The 20,768-nt window shown below is 44.7% G+C and overlaps 1 protein-coding gene across 1 annotated transcript in view; it reads right to left on the bottom strand.

The window, feature by feature from the left end:
- bnip2 (BCL2 interacting protein 2) overlaps window positions 1-20,432 on the bottom strand; it is a 40,608-nt gene extending 20,176 nt beyond the window's left edge. Inside the window, exons 1-4 of the mRNA XM_084185484.1 lie at window positions 20,369-20,432; window positions 17,352-17,534; window positions 15,035-15,137; window positions 7,495-7,626 (exon numbers count right to left, since the gene is read on the bottom strand). Coding sequence (XP_084041610.1) covers window positions 7,495-7,626; window positions 15,035-15,137; window positions 17,352-17,394 — 278 coding nt within the window. The 5' untranslated portion in view covers window positions 17,395-17,534; window positions 20,369-20,432. The remainder of the gene's footprint in view (window positions 1-7,494; window positions 7,627-15,034; window positions 15,138-17,351; window positions 17,535-20,368) is intronic.
- Between the last annotated feature and the right edge of the window lie 336 nt (window positions 20,433-20,768).

The following is a 20,768-nucleotide window of genomic DNA, read 5'->3' as shown; positions in this document are numbered from 1 at the left end:
GGTCTACTGGGTAACATAGTAACTGGTCTACTGGGTAACTGGTCTACTGGGTAACATAGTAACTGGTCTACTGGGTACCATAGTAACTGGTCTACTGGGTAACATAGTAACTGGTCTACTGGGTACCATAGTAACTGGTCTACTGGGTAACATAGTAACTGGTCTACTGGGTAACATAGTAACTGGTCTACTGGGTAACTGGTCTACTGGGTAACATAGTAACTGGTCTACTGGGTACCATAGTAACTGGTCTACTGGGTAACATAGTAACTGGTCTACTGGGTACCATAGTAACTGGTCTACTGGGTACCATAGTAACTGGTCTACTGGGTAACATAGTAACTGGTCTACTGGGTAACTGGTCTACTGGGTAACATAGTAACTGGTCTACTGGGTACCATAGTAACTGGTCTACTGGGTAACATAGTAACTGGTCTACTGGGTAACATAGTAACTGGTCTACTGGGTAACATAGTAACTGGTCTACTGGGTAACATAGTAACTGGTCTACTGGGTAACATAGTAACTGGTCTACTGGGTAACATAGTAACTGGTCTACTGGGTAACATAGTAACTGGTCTACTGGGTAACATAGTAACTGGTCTACTGGGTAACATAGTAACTGGTCTACTGGGTAACATAGTAACTGGTCTACTGGGTAACTGGTCTACTGGGTACCATAGTAACTGGTCTACTGGGTAACATAGTAACTGGTCTACTGGGTAACATAGTAACTGGTCTACTGGGTAACATAGTAACTGGTCTACTGGGTAACATAGTAACTGGTCTACTGGGTAACTGGTCTACTGGGTAACATAGTAACTGGTCTACTGAGTAACATAGTAACTGGTCTACTGGGTAACATAGTAACTGGTCTACTGGGTAACATAGTAACTGGTCTACTGGGTAACATAGTAACTCGTCTACTGGGTAACATAGTAACTCGTCTACTGGGTAACATAGTAACTGGTCTACTGGGTAACATAGTAACTGGTCTACTGGGTAACTGGTCTACTGGGTAACATAGTAACTGGTCTACTGGGTACCATAGTAACTGGTCTACTGGGTAACATAGTAACTGGTCTACTGGGTACCATAGTAACTGGTCTACTGGGTAACATAGTAACTGGTCTACTGGGTAACATAGTAACTGGTCTACTGGGTAACTGGTCTACTGGGTAACATAGTAACTGGTCTACTGGGTACCATAGTAACTGGTCTACTGGGTAACATAGTAACTGGTATACTGGGTACCATAGTAACTGGTCTACTGGGTACCATAGTAACTGGTCTACTGGGTAACATAGTAACTGGTCTACTGGGTAACTGGTCTACTGGGTAACATAGTAACTGGTCTACTGGGTACCATAGTAACTGGTCTACTGGGTAACATAGTAACTGGTCTACTGGGTAACATAGTAACTGGTCTACTGGGTAACATAGTAACTGGTCTACTGGGTAACATAGTAACTGGTCTACTGGGTAACATAGTAACTGGTCTACTGGGTAACATAGTAACTGGTCTACTGGGTAACATAGTAACTGGTCTACTGGGTAACATAGTAACTGGTCTACTGGGTAACATAGTAACTGGTCTACTGGGTAACTGGTCTACTGGGTAACATAGTAACTGGTCTACTGGGTAACATAGTAACTGGTCTACTGGGTAACATAGTAACTGGTCTACTGGGTACCATAGTAACTGGTCTACTGAGTAACATAGTAACTGGTCTACTGAGTACCATAGTAACTGGTCTACTGGGTAACATAGTAACTGGTCTACTGGGTACCATAGTAACTGGTCTACTGGGTACCATAGTAACTGGTCTACTGGGTAACATAGTAACTGGTCTACTGGGTAACATAGTAACTGGTCTACTGGGTAACTGGTCTACTGGGTAACATAGTAACTGGTCTACTGGGTACCATAGTAACTGGTCTACTGGGTAACATAGTAATTGGTCTAATGGGTAACATAGTAACTGGTCTACTGGGTAACATAGTAACTGGTCTACTGGGTACCATAGTAACTGGTCTACTGGGTACCATAGTAACTGGTCTACTGGGTAACATAGTAACTGGTCTACTGGGTACCATATTAACTGGTCTACTGGGTAACATAGTAACTGGTCTACTGAGTACCATAGTAACTGGTCTACTGGGTAACATAGTAACTGGTCTACTGGGTAACATAGTAACTGGTCTACTGGGTAACTGGTCTACTGGGTAACATAGTAACTGGTCTACTGGGTACCATAGTAACTGGTCTACTGGGTAACATAGTAACTGGTCTACTGGGTAACATAGTACCTGGTCTACTGGGTAACATAGTAACTGGTCTACTGGGTAACATAGTAACTGGTCTACTGGGTAACATAGTAACTGGTCTACTGGGTAACATAGTAACTGGTCTACTGGGTAACATAGTAACTGGTCTACTGGGTACCATAGTAACTGGTCTACTGGGTAACATAGTAACTGGTCTACTGGGTACCATAGTAACTGGTCTACTGGGTAACATAGTAACTGGTCTACTGGGTACCATAGTAACTGGTCTACTGGGTACCATAGTAACTGGTCTACTGGGTAACATAGTAACTGGTCTACTGGGTAACTGGTCTACTGGGTAACATAGTAACTGGTCTACTGGTGTAACTGGTGGAACAAGCTCCCTCACGACGCCAGGACAGCGGAGTCACTCACCACCTTCCGGAGACATTTGAAACCCCACCTCTTTAAGGAATACCTGGGATAGGCTAAAGTATTCCTTCTAACCCCCCCCCCCCCCCAAATTGTAAAGTGGTTATCCCACTGGCTATAGGGTGAACGCACCAATTTGTGAGTCGCTCTGGCTAAGAGCGTCTGCTAAATGACGTTAATGTGCCCTTGAGCAAGGCACTTAACCCTAATTGCTCCTGTAAGTCGCTCTGGTTAAGAGCGTCTGCTAAATGACTAAAATGTAAATGTAAATGTAATGGTCTACTGGGTAACATAGTAACTGGTCTACTGGGTACCATAGTAACTGGTCTACTGGGTAACATAGTAACTGGTCTACTGGGTACCATAGTAACTGGTCTACTGGGTACCATAGTAACTGGTCTACTGGGTAACATAGTAACTGGTCTACTGGGTAACTGGTCTACTGGGTAACATAGTAACTGGTCTACTGGGTACCATAGTAACTGGTCTACTGGGTAACAGGTCTATTGGGTAACATAGTAACTGGTCTACTGGGTAACATAGTAACTGGTCTACTGGGTAACATAGTAACTGGTCTACTGGGTAACATAGTAACTGGTCTACTGGGTAACATAGTAACTGGTCTACTGGGTAACATAGTAACTGGTCTACTGGGTACCATAGTAACTGGTCTACTGGGTAACATAGTAACTGGTCTACTGGGTAACAGGTCTACTGGGTAACATAGTAACTGGTCTACTGGGTACCATAGTAACTGGTCTACTGGGTAACAGGTCTACTGGGTAACATAGTAACTGGTCTACTGGGTAACATAGTAACTGGTCTACTGGGTAACATAGTAACTGGTCTACTGGGTAACATAGTAACTGGTCTACTGGGTACCATAGTAACTGGTCTACTGGGTACCATAGTAACTGGTCTACTGGGTAACATAGTAACTGGTCTACTGAGTAACTGGTCTACTGGGTAACATAGTAACTGGTCTACTGGGTAACATAGTATCTGGTCTACTGGGTAACATAGTAACTGGTCTACTGGGTAACATAGTAACTGGTCTACTGGGTAACATAGTAACTGGTCTACTGGGTAACATAGTAACTGGTCTACTGGGTAACATAGTAACTGGTCTACTGGGTAACATAGTAACTGGTCTACTGAGTAACATAGTAACTGGTCTACTGGGTAACATAGTAACTGGTCTACTGGGTAACATAGTAACTGGTCTACTGGGTAACATAGTAACTGGTCTACTGGGTAACTGGTCTACTGGGTAACATAGTAACTGGTCTACTGGGTACCATAGTAACTGGTCTACTGGGTAACATAGTAACTGGTCTACTGAGTAACATAGTAACTGGTCTACTGGGTACCATAGTAACTGGTCTACTGGGTAACATAGTAACTGGTCTACTGGGTAACATAGTAACTGGTCTACTGGGTAACATAGTAACTGGTCTACTGGGTAACTGGTCTACTGGGTAACATAGTAACTGGTCTACTGGGTAACTGGTCTACTGGGTAACATAGTAACTGGTCTACTGGGTAACTGGTCTACTGGGTAACATAGTAACTGGTCTACTGGGTAACATAGTAACTGGTCTACTGGGTAACATAGTAACTGGTCTACTGGGTAACATAGTAACTGGTCTACTGGGTAACATAGTAACTGGTCTACTGGGTAACATAGTAACTGGTCTACTGGGTAACATAGTAACTGGTCTACTGGGTACCATAGTAACTGGTCTACTGGGTAACATAGTAACTGGTCTACTGGGTAACATAGTAACTGGTCTACTGGGTACCATAGTAACTGGTCTACTGGGTAACATAGTAACTGGTCTACTGGGTAACATAGTAACTGGTCTACTGAGTAACATAGTAACTGGTCTACTGGGTAACATAGTAACTGGTCTACTGGGTAACATAGTAACTGGTCTACTGGGTAACTGGTCTACTGGGTACCATAGTAACTGGTCTACTGGGTAACATAGTAACTGGTCTACTGGGTAACATAGTAACTGGTCTACTGGGTACCATAGTAACTGGTCTACTGGGTAACATAGTAACTGGTCTACTGGGTAACATAGTAACTGGTCTACTGGGTAACATAGTAACTGGTCTACTGGGTAACATAGTAACTGGTCTACTGGGTAACATAGTAACTGGTCTACTGGGTAACATAGTAACTGGTCTACTGGGTAACATAGTAACTGGTCTACTGGGTAACATAGTAACTGGTCTACTGGGTAACATAGTAACTGGTCTACTGGGTAACTGGTCTACTGGGTAACATAGTAACTGGTCTACTGGGTAACTGGTCTACTGGGTAACATAGTAACTGGTCTACTGGGTAACTGGTCTACTGGGTAACATAGTAACTGGTCTACTGGGTAACATAGTAACTGGTCTACTGGGTAACATAGTAACTGGTCTACAGGGTAACATAGTAACTGGTCTACTGGGTAACATAGTAACTGGTCTAATGGGTACCATAGTAACTGGTCTACTGGGTAACATAGTAACTGGTCTAATGGGTAACATAGTAACTGGTCTACTGGGTAACATAGTAACTGGTCTACAGGGTAACATAGTAACTGGTCTACTGGGTAACTGGTCTACTGGGTAACATAGTAACTGGTCTACTGGGTAACTGGTCTACTGGGTAACATAGTAACTGGTCTACTGGGTAACTGGTCTACTGGGTAACATAGTAACTGGTCTACTGGGTAACATAGTAACTGGTCTACTGGGTAACTGGTCTACTGGGTAACATAGTAACTGGTCTACAGGGTAACATAGTAACTGGTCTACTGGGTAACATAGTAACTGGTCTAATGGGTACCATAGTAACTGGTCTACTGGGTAACATAGTAACTGGTCTAATGGGTAACATAGTAACTGGTCTACTGGGTAACATAGTAACTGGTCTACAGGGTAACATAGTAACTGGTCTACTGGGTAACATAGTAACTGGTCTAATGGGTAACATAGTAACTGGTCTACTGGGTAACTGGTCTACTGGGTAACTGGTCTACTGGGTAACTGGTCTACTGGGTAACTGGTCTACTGGGTAACTGGTCTACTGGGTAACTGGTCTACTGAGTACCATAGTAACTGGTCTACTGGGTAACATAGTAACTGGTCTACTGGGTAACATAGTAACTGGTCTACTGGGTAACATAGTAACTGGTCTACTGGGTAACATAGTAACTGGTCTACTGGGTAACATAGTAACTGGTGTACTGGGTAACATAGTAACTGGTGTACTGGGTAACATAGTAACTGGTCTACTGGGTAACATAGTAACTGGTCTACTGGGTAACATAGTAACTGGTCTACTGGGTAACATAGTAACTGGTCTACTGGGTAACATAGTAACTGGTCTACTGGGTAACATAGTAACTAGTCTACTGGGTAATTGGTCTACTGGGTAACATAGTAACTGGTCTACTGGGTAACATAGTAACTGGTCTACTGGGTAACTGGTCTACTGGGTAACATAGTAACTGGTCTACTGAGTAACATAGTAACTGGTCTACTGGGTAACATAGTAACTGGTCTACTGGGTAACATAGCAACAGGTCTACTGGGTAACATAGTAACTGGTCTACTGGGTAACATAGTAACTAGTCTACTGGGTAATTGGTCTACTGGGTAACATAGTAACTGGTCTACTGGGTAACATAGTAACTGGTCTACTGGGTAACTGGTCTACTGGGTAACATAGTAACTGGTCTACTGAGTAACATAGTAACTGGTCTACTGGGTAACATAGTAACTGGTCTACTGGGTAACATAGCAACAGGTCTACTGGGTAACATAGTAACTGGTCTACTGGGTAACATAGTAACTGGTCTACTGGGTAAGTGGTCTACTGGGTAACATAGTAACTAGTCTACTGGGTAATTGGTCTACTGGGTAACATAGTAACTGGTCTACTGTGTACCATAGTACCTGGTCTACTGGGTAACATAGTAACTGGTCTACTGGGTAACATAGTAACTGGTCTACTGGGTACCAGGATAACATAGTAACTGGTCTACTGGGTAACATAGTAACTGGTCTACTGGGTAACATAGTAACTGGTCTACTGGGTAACATAGTAACTGGTCTACTGGGTAACATAGTAACTGGTCTACTGGGTACCAGGATAACATAGTAACTGGTCTACTGGGTAACATAGTAACTGGTCTACTGGGTAACATAGTAACTGGTCTACTGGGTAACATAGTAACTGGTCTACTGGGTAACATAGTAACTGGTCTACTGGGTAACTGGTCTACTGGGTAACATAGTAACTGGTCTACTGGGTACCAGGATAACATAGTAACTGGTCTACTGGGTAACTGGTCTACTGAGTAACATAGTAACTGGTCTACTGGGTAACATAGTAACTGGTCTACTGGGTAACATAGTAACTGGTCTACTGGGTAACATAGTAACTGGTCTACTGGGTAACATAGTAACTGGTCTACTGGGTAACATAGTAACTGGTCTACTGGGTAACATAGTAACTGGTCTACTGGGTAACATAGTAACTGGTCTACTGGGTAACATAGTAACTGGTCTACTGGGTAACATAGTAACTGGTCTACTGGGTAACATAGTAACTGGTCTACTGGGTAAGTGGTCTACTGGGTAACATAGTAACTGGTCTACTGGGTAATTGGTCTACTGGGTTACATAGTAACTGGTCTACTGGGTACCATAGTAACTGGTCTACTGGGTAACATAGTAACTGGTCTACTGGGTAACAGGTAACAGTATCTGGGGTACTACTAGACTGTATCTCACCTGCGGTTGATCTGCTGGTAGCACTTCCTGAGCCAGCCCACACTGGGCATCTTCTTCCTGGACGTGGCTCCGTTCAGATACACTATCATATAGTTCTCTGCTACCAAGAGCTCTAAAGTGCCGATCACATACCTGATAACACACAACAGACAGGGGTGAGCGTTAGGTTAGAGAGAGAGGTGAGGGTTAGGTTAGAGAGAGGGGTGAGGGTTAGGTTAGAGAGAGGGGTGAGGGTTAGGTTAGAGAGAGGGGTAAGGGTTGGGTTAGAGAGAGAGGTGAGGGTTAGGTTAGAGAGAGAGGTGAGGGTTAGGTTAGAGAGAGGGGTGAGGGTTAGGTTAGAGAGAGGGGTGAGGGTTAGGTTAGAGAGAGGGGTGAGGGTTAGGTTAGAGAGAGGGGTGAGGGTTAGGTTAGAGAGAGAGGTGAGGGTTAGGTTAGAGAGAGAGGTGAGGGTTAGGTTAGAGAGAGAGGTGAGGGTTAGGTTAGAGAGAGAGGTGAGGGTTAGGTTAGAGAGAGAGGTGAGGGTTAGGTTAGAGAGAGAGGTGAGGGTTAGGTTAGAGAGAGAGGTGAGGGTTAGGTTAGAGAGAGGCGAGGGTTAGGTTAGAGAGAGAGAGGTGAGGGTTAGGTTAGAGAGAGAGGTGAGGGTTAGGTTAGAGAGAGAGGGGTGAGGGTTGGGTTAGAGAGAGAGGTGAGGGTTAGGTTAGAGAGAGGGGTGAGGGTTGGGTTAGAGAGAGAGAGGTGAGGGTTAGGTTAGAGAGAGAGGTGAGGGTTAGGTTAGAGAGAGAGGTGAGGGTTGGGTTAGAGAGAGAGAGGTGAGGGTTAGGTTAGAGAGAGGGGTGAGGGTTAGGTTAGAGAGAGAGGTGAGGGTTAGGTTAGAGAGAGGGGTTAGGGTTAGGTTAGAGAGAGGGGTGAGGGTTAGGTTAGAGAGAGGGGTGAGGGTTAGGTTAGAGAGAGAGGTGAGGGTTGGGTTAGAGAGAGAGAGGTGAGGGTTAGGTTAGAGAGAGAGGTGAGGGTTAGGTTAGAGAGAGAGGTGAGGGTTGGGTTAGAGAGAGAGAGGTGAGGGTTAGGTTAGAGAGAGAGGTGAGGGTTAGGTTAGAGAGAGAGGTGAGGGTTGGGTTAGAGAGAGAGAGGTGAGGGTTAGGTTAGAGAGAGAGGTGAGGGTTAGGTTAGAGAGAGAGGTGAGGGTTGGGTTAGAGAGAGAGGTGAGGGGTGAGGGTTAGGTTAGAGAGAGGGGTTAGGGTTAGGTTAGAGAGAGAGGTGAGGGTTAGGTTAGAGAGAGAGGTGAGGGTTGGGTTAGAGAGAGGGGTGAGGGTTAGGTTAGAGAGAGGGGTTAGGGTTAGGTTAGAGAGAGGGGTGAGGGTTAGGTTAGAGAGAGAGGTGAGGGTTAGGTTAGAGAGAGGCGAGGGTTAGGTTAGAGAGAGGGGTGAGGGTTAGGTTAGAGAGAGGGGTGAGGGTTAGGTTAGAGAGAGAGGTGAGGGTTGGGTTAGAGAGAGAGGTGAGGGTTAGGTTAGAGAGAGAGGTGAGGGTTAGGTTAGAGAGAGGGGTGAGGGTTAGGTTAGAGAGAGAGGTGAGGGTTAGGTTAGAGAGAGAGGTGAGGGTTAGGTTAGAGAGAGGGGTGAGGGTTAGGTTAGAGAGAGGGGTGAGGGTTAGGTTAGAGAGAGAGGTGAGGGTTAGGTTAGAGAGAGAGGGGTGAGGGTTAGGTTAGAGAGAGAGGTGAGGGTTAGGTTAGAGAGAGAGGGGTGAGGGTTAGGTTAGAGAGAGGGGTGAGGGTTAGGTTAGAGAGAGGCGAGGGTTAGGTTAGAGAGAGGGGTGAGGGTTAGGTTAGAGAGAGGGGTGAGGGTTAGGTTAGAGAGAGGGGTGAGGGTTAGGTTAGAGAGAGGGGTGAGGGTTAGGTTAGAGAGAGGTGAGGGTTAGGTTAGAGAGAGAGAGGTGAGGGTTAGGTTAGAGAGAGAGGTGAGGGTTAGGTTAGAGAGAGGGGTGAGGGTTAGGTTAGAGAGAGAGGTGAGGGGTGAGGGTTGGGTTAGAGAGAGAGGTGAGGGTTAGGTTAGAGAGAGGTGAGGGTTAGGTTAGAGAGAGGCGAGGGTTAGGTTAGAGAGAGAGGTGAGGGTTAGGTTAGAGAGAGGGGTGAGGGTTAGGTTAGAGAGAGAGGTGAGGGTTAGGTTAGAGAGAGAGGTGAGGGTTGGGTTAGAGAGAGAGAGGTGAGGGTTAGGTTAGAGAGAGGTGAGGGTTAGGTTAGAGAGAGGTGAGGGTTGGGTTAGAGAGAGAGAGGTGAGGGTTAGGTTAGAGAGAGGTGAGGGTTAGGTTAGAGAGAGGTGAGGGTTGGGTTAGAGAGAGAGGTGAGGGTTAGGTTAGAGAGAGGCGAGGGTTAGGTTAGAGAGAGAGGTGAGGGTTAGGTTAGAGAGAGAGGTGAGGGTTAGGTTAGAGAGAGGGGTGAGGGTTAGGTTAGAGAGAGAGGTGAGGGTTAGGTTAGAGAGAGGTGAGGGTTAGGTTAGAGAGAGGCGAGGGTTAGGTTAGAGAGAGAGGTGAGGGTTAGGTTAGAGAGAGAGGTGAGGGTTGGGTTAGAGAGAGAGGTGAGGGGTGAGGGTTAGGTTAGAGAGAGGGGTGAGGGTTAGGTTAGAGAGAGGGGTGAGGGTTAGGTTAGAGAGAGAGGTGAGGGGTGAGGGTTAGGTTAGAGAGAGGGGTGAGGGTTAGGTTAGAGAGAGAGGTGAGGGTTAGGTTAGAGAGAGGGGTGAGGGTTGGGTTAGAGAGAGAGAGGTGAGGGTTAGGTTAGAGAGAGAGGTGAGGGTTAGGTTAGAGAGAGAGGTGAGGGTTAGGGTTAGGGGTGAGGGTTAGGTTAGAGAGAGAGAGGTGAGGGTTAGGGTTAGGGTTAGGGTTAGAGAGAGAGGTGAGGGGTGAGGGTTAGGTTAGAGAGAGGGGTGAGGGTTAGGTTAGAGAGAGGGGTGAGGGTTAGGTTAGAGAGAGAGGTGAGGGGTGAGGGTTAGGTTAGAGAGAGGGGTGAGGGTTAGGTTAGAGAGAGAGGTGAGGGTTAGGTTAGAGAGAGGGGTGAGGGTTGGGTTAGAGAGAGAGAGGTGAGGGTTAGGTTAGAGAGAGAGGTGAGGGTTAGGTTAGAGAGAGAGGTGAGGGTTAGGGTTAGGGGTGAGGGTTAGGTTAGAGAGAGAGAGGTGAGGGTTAGGGTTAGGGTTAGGGTTAGAGAGATAACTGTCCACCTCGATTCAGCTGTCGGAGATGTGAGTGTTAAATGCATCAGGTCATTGAATTAATATAGGTGTCCACTGTATGATATATTTAACAAATATATATAATGGAAGAGAAGCTTAGGCCTAGAGAGACGGAGAGAGAGAGAGAGATATGAACGGTGCCATGTTCCCAACACCGACAGAGAGGCTACTACTGCTATACAGATATTGACCTACAGAAGGAGGCTAATTAGTTCATTTTCTATCAGAATATTTTTTATAAAAGATAATCATTATATTGTTAGATTAAAGGAGTAACTCTGGTTGGCCAAAACAATCTTCCTCGCCTCCAGTCCAACTGTGGGAGTCATAGACCTGTAGAAGCTAAGCCTGATAATATCCATTCCACACCAAACTTTGACAAAAGTGTCTTAACTTTATAAGGGTAACATCAAAAGTAAGTCAAGTTATTCTTTATAGGAAAAATACTAACAGGTTATTAATCTTGCGGCATTAAAGTTTTGCGTCGCACCCTCTTTGGTTTTCCTTTCATGGTTTGAGTGTGAGTAGCCCTTATATAGACTAACCTAACCCTAACCCTAACCCTAACCTAACCTAACCCTAACCCTAACCCTTAACCCTAACCCTAACCCTTACCTATTGCTGTAAACACATTACAGTTGGAACTGAATTTGGCCAAAGAAAATGGCTCAACAGAATGAAACAAAACACTTGTTGCATATTTAAATAACTGGTTTAAACCTTCACAAAAGTTAACAGGCTATGCCTATATTACCAACAAAGGCCAGTGCCTACCATAGGCCTACCCAACAACTGAAGGCAATAGGCTAATGCTATTTATTTTACAGCAGGCCTACTTTTAACCCATATTAAACTAAATACGGAGCAACAAATTTACAGTTCGAACGTAATTTAGCGATAATGTCTCAACAAAATTAAATAAAACTCCTTTTGCATATTTTAAGAGTAGGTTTAGATTCTTAAATAGGCCTATAATAATAATAATAATAATAATAATAATGATAAATGAAATGATACTAAATACTAAAATTAATAAATAGTTAGAAAATTCCATTAAACCTGAATAAGGAGTTGCACACAGTCCATTTGGCCGCGCCAACCTTTTCATCTTTGTCCACTATAATATTAAAACTTGTCCCAGAGGACATTACCCTGGTTATTAGCCTCTAGTCCCAGAGGACATTACCCTGGTTATTAGCCTCTAGTCCCAGAGGACATTACCCTGGTTATTAGCCTCTTGTCCCAGAGGACATTACCCTGGTTATTAGCCTCTTGTCCCAGAGGACATTACCCTGGTTATTAGCCTCTAGTCCCAGAGGACATTACCCTGGTTATTAGCCTCTAGTCCCAGAGGACATTACCCTGGTTATTAGCTTCTAGTCCCAGAGGACATTACCCTGGTTATTAGCCTCTAGTCCCAGAGGACATTACCCTGGTTATTAGCCTCTAGTCCCAGAGGACATTACCCTGGTTATTAGCCTCTAGTCCCAGAGGACATTACCCTGGTTATTAGCCTCTAGTCCCAGAGGACATTACCCTGGTTATTAGCCTCTAGTCCCAGAGGACATTACCCTGGTTATTAGCCTCTAGTCCCAGAGGACATTACCCTGGTTATTAGCCTCTAGTCCCAGAGGACATTACCCTGGTTATTAGCCTCTAGTCCCAGAGGACATTACCCTGGTTATTAGCCTCTAGTCCCAGAGGACATTACCCTGGTTATTAGCCTCTAGTCCCAGAGGACATTACCCTGGTTATTAGCCTCTAGTCCCAGAGGACATTACCCTGGTTATTAGCCTCTAGTCCCAGAGGACATTACCCTGGTTATTAGCCTCTAGTCCCAGAGGACATTACCCTGGTTATTAGCCTCTAGTCCCAGAGGACATTACCCTGGTCGGCTTCTTTTCACGATACTCTTTCTTCTCTAACTTTCCTTTTACTTCACTGAAAAACGACTCCATCTTCCCAATCAACAGTAGCCAAGGCCAAGGCTCCTTTCACTCCCTCTCTCTCCTCAGCAGCAGGAACCAGTTTCAGCTGGATATAAACGATACGTTTTATTGAGTTGTAATTAGCTCACGCAGTTCTCATCACCTCACACATTAAATTAACAGAGGACCAATCACGTCCAGTCAGTCCATGACTATTGCTTTTGAATGACTATTATATTTTCAGACTAATGAATTATTAATTATAACAGATGCAATAAGAACATTTGAGATGTTATTTGTAATATACCTTAAGATGGCAAATTATTCTGTCTGATGGGTTTAAATGCTTTAGAATGACACTTCCTGTTTTGGCAGGAAATAACATGTCACCCGATAGAAAAGTGATTTATTCTCGGGATTGAACATTTGTAAAATTACGGGAAAATATTAAACCCTAGTTCAGATACACTTTCATATACAGTTGAAGTCAGAAGTTTAAATACACCTTAGCCAAATACATTTAAACTCAGTTTTTCACAATTCCTGACATTTAATCCTAGTAAGAATTCCCTGTTTTAGGTCAGTTAGGATCACCACTTTATTTTAAGAATGTGAAATGTCATAATAATAGTAGAGAGAATTATTTATTTCAGCTTTTATTTCTTTCGTCACATTCCTAGTGGGTCAGAAGTTTACATACACTCAATTAGTATTTGGTATCATTGGCTTTAAATTGTTTAACTTGGGTCAAACGTTTCGGGTAGCCTTCCACAAGCTTCCCACAATAATTTGGGTGAATTTTGGCCCATTCCTCCTGACAGAGCTGGTGTAACTGAGTCAGGTTTGTAGGCCTCCTTGCTCGCATACGCTTTTTCAGTTCTGCCCACACATTTTCTATAGGATTGAGGTCAGGGCTTTGTCATTGTCCATTTCGAAGACCCACTTGCGACCAAGCTTTAACTTCCTGACTGATGTCTTGAGATGTTGCTTCAATATATACACATAATTTCCCTTCCTCATGATGCCATCTATTTTGTGAAGTGCACCAGTCCCTCCTGCAGCAAAATACCCCCACAGCATGATGCTGCCACCCCCGTGCTTCACGGTTGGGATGGTGTTCTTCGGCTTGCAAGAATCCCCCTTTTTCCTCCAAACATAACGATGGTCATTATGGCCAAACAGTTCTATTTTTGTTTAATCAGACCAGAGGACATTTCTCCAAAAAGTACAATCTTTGTCCCCATGTGCAGTTGCAAACCGTAGTCTGGCTTTTTTATGGTGGTTTTGGAGCAGTGGCTTCTTCCTTGCTGAGCGGCCTTTCAGGTTATGTCGATATAGGACTCGTTTTACTGTGGATATAGATACTTTTGTCCCTGTGTCCTCCAGCATCTTCACAATGTCCTTTGCTGTTGTTCAGGGATTGATTTGCACTTTTCGCACCAAAGTACGTTCATCTCTAGGAGACAGAACGCGTCTCCTTCCTGAGCGGTATGACGGCTGCGTGGTCCCATGGTGTTTATACTTGCGTACTATTGTTTGTACAGGTGAACGTGGTACCTTCAGGCGTTTGGAAATTGCTCCCAAGGATGAACCAGACTTGTGGAGGTCTACAATTTTTTTTCTGAGGTCTTGGTTGATTTCTTTTGATTTTCCCATGATGTCAAGCAAAGAGGCAGTGAGTTTGAAGGTAGGCCTTGAAATACATCCACAGGTACACCTCCAACTGTGTAAACTTCTGACCCACTGGAATTGTGATACAGTGAATTATAAGTGATATGTCTGTAAACAATTGTTGGATAAATTACTTGTGTCATGCACAAAGTAGATGTCCTAACGAACTTGCCAAAACAATAGTTTGTTAACAAGAAATTTGTGGAGAGGTTGAAAAATGAGTTTTAATGACTCCAACCAAAGTGAATGTAAACTTCCGACTTCAACCGTAGCTCTCTGCTACCAACAGCTCCAATGAGAGGAGAGGAGAGGAGAGGAGAGGAGAGGAGAGGAGAGGAGAGGAGAGGAGAGGAGAGGAGAGGAGAGGAGAGGCTGTTTAGTGACTGACTTAAAAGGATAGTTCACCAGAATTATAAAGATACCTTGTTTTCCCTGTAAGCAGTCTATGGACAAGGTAAGACATCAATCCTTTTTGTATTTTTGACTTTATGTTTTGTTTTACCCCATATGTAACTCTGTGTTGTTGTTTTTGATCGCACTGCTTTGCTTTATCTTGGCCAGGTCGCAGTTGTAAATGAGAACTTGTTCTCAACTGGCTTACCTGGTTAAATAAAGGTGAAAAATATATATATATAAATGACCTGGCCACATGTGTGTCCAAAAACCAATGCAAGTCAATATCCCCAATATTAGGATTTTGGGCGTTTCACCAGGGTTTGTACTCACTTGAAGAGGTTGTCCATGATGTAGCGGTAGTTGGGTTGGTTGCTCTCAGGCATGTAGCACACCGCAAACACTATGATGGCATTCAGGCCGTCTCCATAGTAACCTGGAAAACATGACAGTGTTTCAAACACGCCACAATACAACCTGCTCTGCATGGGACATTGTTACTGTAAATTTTTTTTATATAATTGATCCGATGACCCTCTTGTAGGACTAGGGTTATGGGTTAGGGTCAGGGGTTAAAGGTTATGGTCTGACCTCCGCGGCTGATGACCCTCTTGTAGGACTAGGGTTATGGGTTAGGGTCAGGGGTTAAAGGTTATGGTCTGACCTCCGCGGCTGATGACCCTCTTGTAGGACTAGGGTTATGGGTTAGGGTCAGGGGTTAAAGGTTATGGTCTGACCTCCGCGGCTGATGACCCTCTTGTAGGACTAGGGTTATGGGTTAGGGTCAGGGGTTAAAGGTTATGGTCTGACCTCCGTGGCTGATGACCCTCTTGTAGGACTAGGGTTATGGGTTAGGGTCAGGGGTTAAAGGTTATGGTCTGACCTCCGTGGCTGATGACCCTCTTGTAGGACTAGGGTTATGGGTTAGGGTTATGGATTAGGGTCAGGGGTTAAAGGTTATGGTCTGACCTCCGCGGCTGATGACCCTCTTGTAGGACTAGGGTTATGGGTTAGGGTCAGGGGTTAAAGGTTATGGTCTGACCTCCGTGGTTGATGATCCTCTTGTAGGACTAGGGTTATGGGTTAGGGTCAGGGGTTAAAGGTTATGGTCTGACCTCCGCGGCTGATGACCCTCTTGTAGGACTAGGGTTATGGGTTAGGGTCAGGGGTTAAAGGTTATGGTCTGACCTCCGTGGCTGATGACCCTCTTGTAGGACTAGGGTTATGGGTTAGGGTCAGGGGTTAGGGTCAGGGGTTAAAGGTTATGGTCTGACCTCCGTGGCTGATGACCCTCTTGTAGGACTAGGGTTATGGGTTAGGGTCAGGGGTTAAAGGTTATGGTCTGACCTCCGCGGCTGATGACCCTCTTGTAGGACTAGGGTTATGGGTTAGGGTCAGGGGTTAAAGGTTATGGTCTGACCTCCGTGGCTGATGACCCTCTTGTAGGACTAGGGTTATGGGTTAGGGTTATGGGTTAGGGTCAGGGGTTAAAGTTATGGTCTGACCTCCGCGGCTGATGACCCTCTTGTAGGACTAGGGTCAGGGGTTAGGGTCAGGGGTTAAAGGTTATGGTCTGACCTCCGCGGCTGATGACCCTCTTGTAGGACTAGGGTTATGGGTTAGGGTTATGGGTTAGGGTCAGGGGTTAAAGGTTATGGTCTGACCTCCGCGGCTGATGACCCTCTTGTAGGACTAGGGTTATGGGTTAGGGTCAGGGGTTAAAGGTTATGGTCTGACCTCCGTGGCTGATGACCCTCTTGTAGGACTAGGGTTATGGGTTAGGGTCAGGGGTTAAAGGTTATGGTCTGACCTCCGCGGCTGATGACCCTCTTGTAGGACTAGGGTTATGGGTTAGGGTCAGGGGTTAAAGGTTATGGTCTGACCTCCGTGGCTGATGACCCTCTTGTAGGACTAGGGTTATGGGTTAGGGTTATGGGTTAGGGTCAGGGGTTAAAGGTTATGGTCTGACCTCCGCGGCTGATGACCCTCTTGTAGGACTAGGGTTATGGGTTAGGGTTAGGGGTTAAAGGTTATGGTCTGACCTCCGTGGCTGATGACCCTCTTGTAGGACTAGGGTTATGGGTTAGGGTTAGGGGTTAAAGGTTATGGTCTGACCTCCGTGGCTGATGACCCTCTTGTAGGACTAGGGTTATGGGTTAGGGTCAGGGGTTAAAGGTTATGGTCTGACCTCCGTGGCTGATGACCCTCTTGTAGGACTAGGGTTATGGGTTAGGGTCAGGGGTTAAGGTTATGGTCTGACCTCCGTGGCTGATGACCCTCTTGTAGGACTAGGGTTATGGGTTAGGGTCAGGGGTTAAAGGTTATGGTCTGACCTCCGTGGCTGATGACCCTCTTGTAGGACTAGGGTTATGGGTTAGGGTCAGGGGTTAAGGTTATGGTCTGACCTCCGTGGCTGATGACCCTCTTGTAGGACTAGGGTTATGGGTTAGGGTCAGGGGTTAGGGTCAGGGGTTAAAGGTTATGGTCTGACCTCCGCGGCTGATGACCCTCTTGTAGGACTAGGGTTATGGGTTAGGGTTATGGGTTAGGGTCAGGGGTTAAAGGTTATGGTCTGACCTCCGTGGCTGATGACCCTCTTGTAGGACTAGGGTTATGGGTTAGGGTCAGGGGTTAAAGGTTATGGTCTGACCTCCGTGGCTGATGACCCTCTTGTAGGGTTCTATTGCCTTCATGTCGACTTTGTGTTCCTGGTCTCCTATACGGAACACTCTCCAACGCCGCCCCTCCTCCCGCTCCTCGGACGCCGAGTACTCCTGGACTGACTCCACCCCCTTCTGCAGAACCTCCGTCGTCTTGGGCTTTGGCAGGTCGTCTGAGAAGAGAAGTTATTTTGAACTCTTTTCCTACCTTCCAATAACACTACATCTATTTGAAATACTTGAACTATTATACTGTAACATTCAAATTCGGTTTAATATTGTGGGGAATTATGACATTAAATATAATATATCCCCCTGATCAGAATCTGATCAACAATAACGGCCAATCGGATGAAAGATTCAGACAGTGATCATATGAAGGGTCCATCAAACATGCAACAGTCAAGACAGAGGAATACAATGATTTTGGTCTTCACATTGTGGACAGACAATGACATGGAATTACCACTCAACACTCCAGTAAGACTTCACCACCGAATAGACTGCCTTTTAACCCATAAGTCTAAGGGGGGTTGAAGTATATATATATATATATTTTTTTTTTACTGCTATTAGCCCATACAAACGCATTGAATAACATTCACTACATGGAACAACAGATAGTCCCAAAAAAAACTCAAAAGGAAGTTTGTTCTGAAGTGTCTGTCCTATATCTGAAAGATCAGGAAACATTTGATATTTTTTGACATGTATTTAACCCCTTATTTCTGTCACTAAACAGTCTCCATATATACTTCCATTAATGTTTTCAACCTTCAGACGAGTCTTGACCTGTGGGCGTCCAAGAGCAAAACATGTACGTGTTCATGAGCGTCTCACCTTTCCACAGACGGTTCATAATAGTTTGTAGGCCAAATCATTTGGACGCTACAGACGAGTTTGTGAGAAGACACATTTTTGGGATGTCACATGGTCTGACAAACACAGCTCTAGCTCCGTCACCGCAAATGTGGAAGTGTTACATAAACTCAGGTTGGAGTCAATAAAACTCGTTATTCAAACTATAGTTTTGGCAAGTCGGTTAAGACATCTACTTTGTGCATGACACAAGTAATTTTCCAACAATTACTTCACAGATTATAATTCACTGTATCACAATTCCAGTGGGTCAGAAGTTTACATACACTAAGTTGACTGTGCCTTTAAACAGCTTGGAAAATTCCAGAAAATTATGTCATGGCTTTAGAAGCTTCTGATAGGCTAATTTACATCATTTGAGTCAATTGGAGGTGTACCTGTGGATATATTTCAAGGTCTACCTTCAAACTCAATGCCTCTTTGCTTGACATCATGGGAAAATCAAAAGGAATCAGCCAAGACCTCAGAAAAGAAATTGTAGACCTCCACAAGTCTGGTTCATCCTTGGGAGCAATTTCCAAACGCCTGAAGGTACCAGGTTCATCTGTACAAACAATAGTACGCAAGTATAAACACCATGGGACCACGCAGCCGTCATACCGCTCAGGAAGGAGACGCGTTCAATCTCCTAGAGATGAACGTACTTTGGTGCGAAAAGTGCAAATCAATCCCAGAACAACAGCAAAGGACCTTGTGAAGATGCTGGAGGAAACAGGTACAAAAGTATCTATATCCACAGTAAAACGAGTCCTATATCGACATAACCTGAAAGGCCGCTCACCAAGGAAGAAGCCACTGCTCCAAAACCACCATAAAAAAGCCAGACTATGGTTTGCAACTGCACATGGGGACAAAGATCGTACTTTTTGGAGAAATGTCCTCTGGTCTGATGAAACAAAAATAGAACTGTTTGGCCATAATGACCATCGTTTTGTTTGGAGGAAAAAGGGGGTTGCTTGCAAGCCGAAGAACACCATCCCAACCGTGAAGCACGGGGGTGGCAGCATCATGATGTGGGGGTGCTTTGCTTCAGGAGGGACTGGTGCACTTCACTAAATAGATGGCATCATGAGGAAGGAAAATGATGTGGATATATTGAAGTAACATCTCAAGACATCAGTCAGGAAGTTAAAGCTTGGTCGCAAGTGGGTCTTCCAAATGGACAATGACCCCAAGCATACTTCCAAAGTTGTAGTTAAGGACAACAAAGTCAAGGTATTGGAGTGGCCATCACAAAGCCCTGACCTCAATCCTATAGAAAATGTGTGGGCAGAACTGAAAAAGCGTGTTCGAGCAAGGAGGCCTACAAACCTGACTCAGTTACACCAGTTCTGTCAGGAGGAATGGGCCAAAATTCACCCAAATTATTGTGGGAAGCTTGTGGAAGGCTACCCGAAACGTTTGACCCAAGTTAAACAATTTATAGGCAATGCTACCAAATACTAATTGAGTGTATGTAAACTTCTGACCCACTGGGAATGTGACGAAAGAAATAAAAGCTGAAATAAATCATTCTCTCTACTATTATTATGACATTTCACATTCTTAAAATAAAGTGGTGATTCTAACTGACCTAATACAGGGAATTTTTACTAGGATTAAATGTCAGGAATTGTGAAAAACTGAGTTTAAATGTATTTGGCTAAGGTGTATGTAAACTTCCGACTTCAACTGTAGGTGGATGCGGTGGATTGGAACGGTGTTGCGTCAAAATGCAACACAATAAAAACTAAAACTGATATCAAAGTGGTCCTCTGTAGCTCAGCTGGTAGAGCGTCTGCTAAATGGCATATTATTATTTATTATGATATCTCTAGCTTAAACTGACGGATTTGAATGGGGATTAGATTTATGCAGACATCGACCTTGGGGGGTTAAACATCCAGCCCAGCACCAGGATGCAACACCGTTCAAACACTGCACTGTTCTCATTTTACATCACATCATAGAAAGATAGAAGAAGTAAGAACATGCTTGTACATGACCAACCTTGGAAACAGACATGACTCAACATACATAAAAGGGTAAAAGAATGAAGAAAAAAGATCCCTTGATTTGTTCACATATTTGATGCAAAGAAAAATTATATTTGGTTGATTGACCAGACAGTATGTCCATGAGACCTTACCACACTTGTTGTTGCCCTGGAAACTGTTGCCATGACAACAAGGGTAACAGTCCTTCTAGACGAGGCCGGCAGCAGAGTGGAAACACAGAAACAACAACACTGTTGAAACCTTTAACCTTTAACCTTTAACATTTAACTACAGTTCATTGGCACCATCCAACTGTCAGGGTCAGGTTCAGACATTTAAACCTTATTGGACTTAACTGGCCCCAGAACTATTGAACCAGGCTTAGTGGAGTCAGCTCCTGGCGTAGACTAGTGTCCTGTCCTGGGGTAGACTAGTGTCCTGTCCTGGGGTAGACTAGTGTCCTGTCCTGGCGTAGACTAGTGTCCTGTCCTGGGGTAGACTAGTGTCCTGTCCTGGGGTAGACTAGTGTCCTGTCCTGGGGTAGACTAGTGT

Source organism: Coregonus lavaretus (assembly GCF_964263955.1).
Source record: "Coregonus lavaretus genome assembly, chromosome: 21".
Taxonomy (NCBI): domain Eukaryota; kingdom Metazoa; phylum Chordata; class Actinopteri; order Salmoniformes; family Salmonidae; genus Coregonus; species Coregonus lavaretus.
Note: the sequence above shows the minus strand (reverse complement) of the source record. Positions and strands in the feature narration are given on the sequence as shown.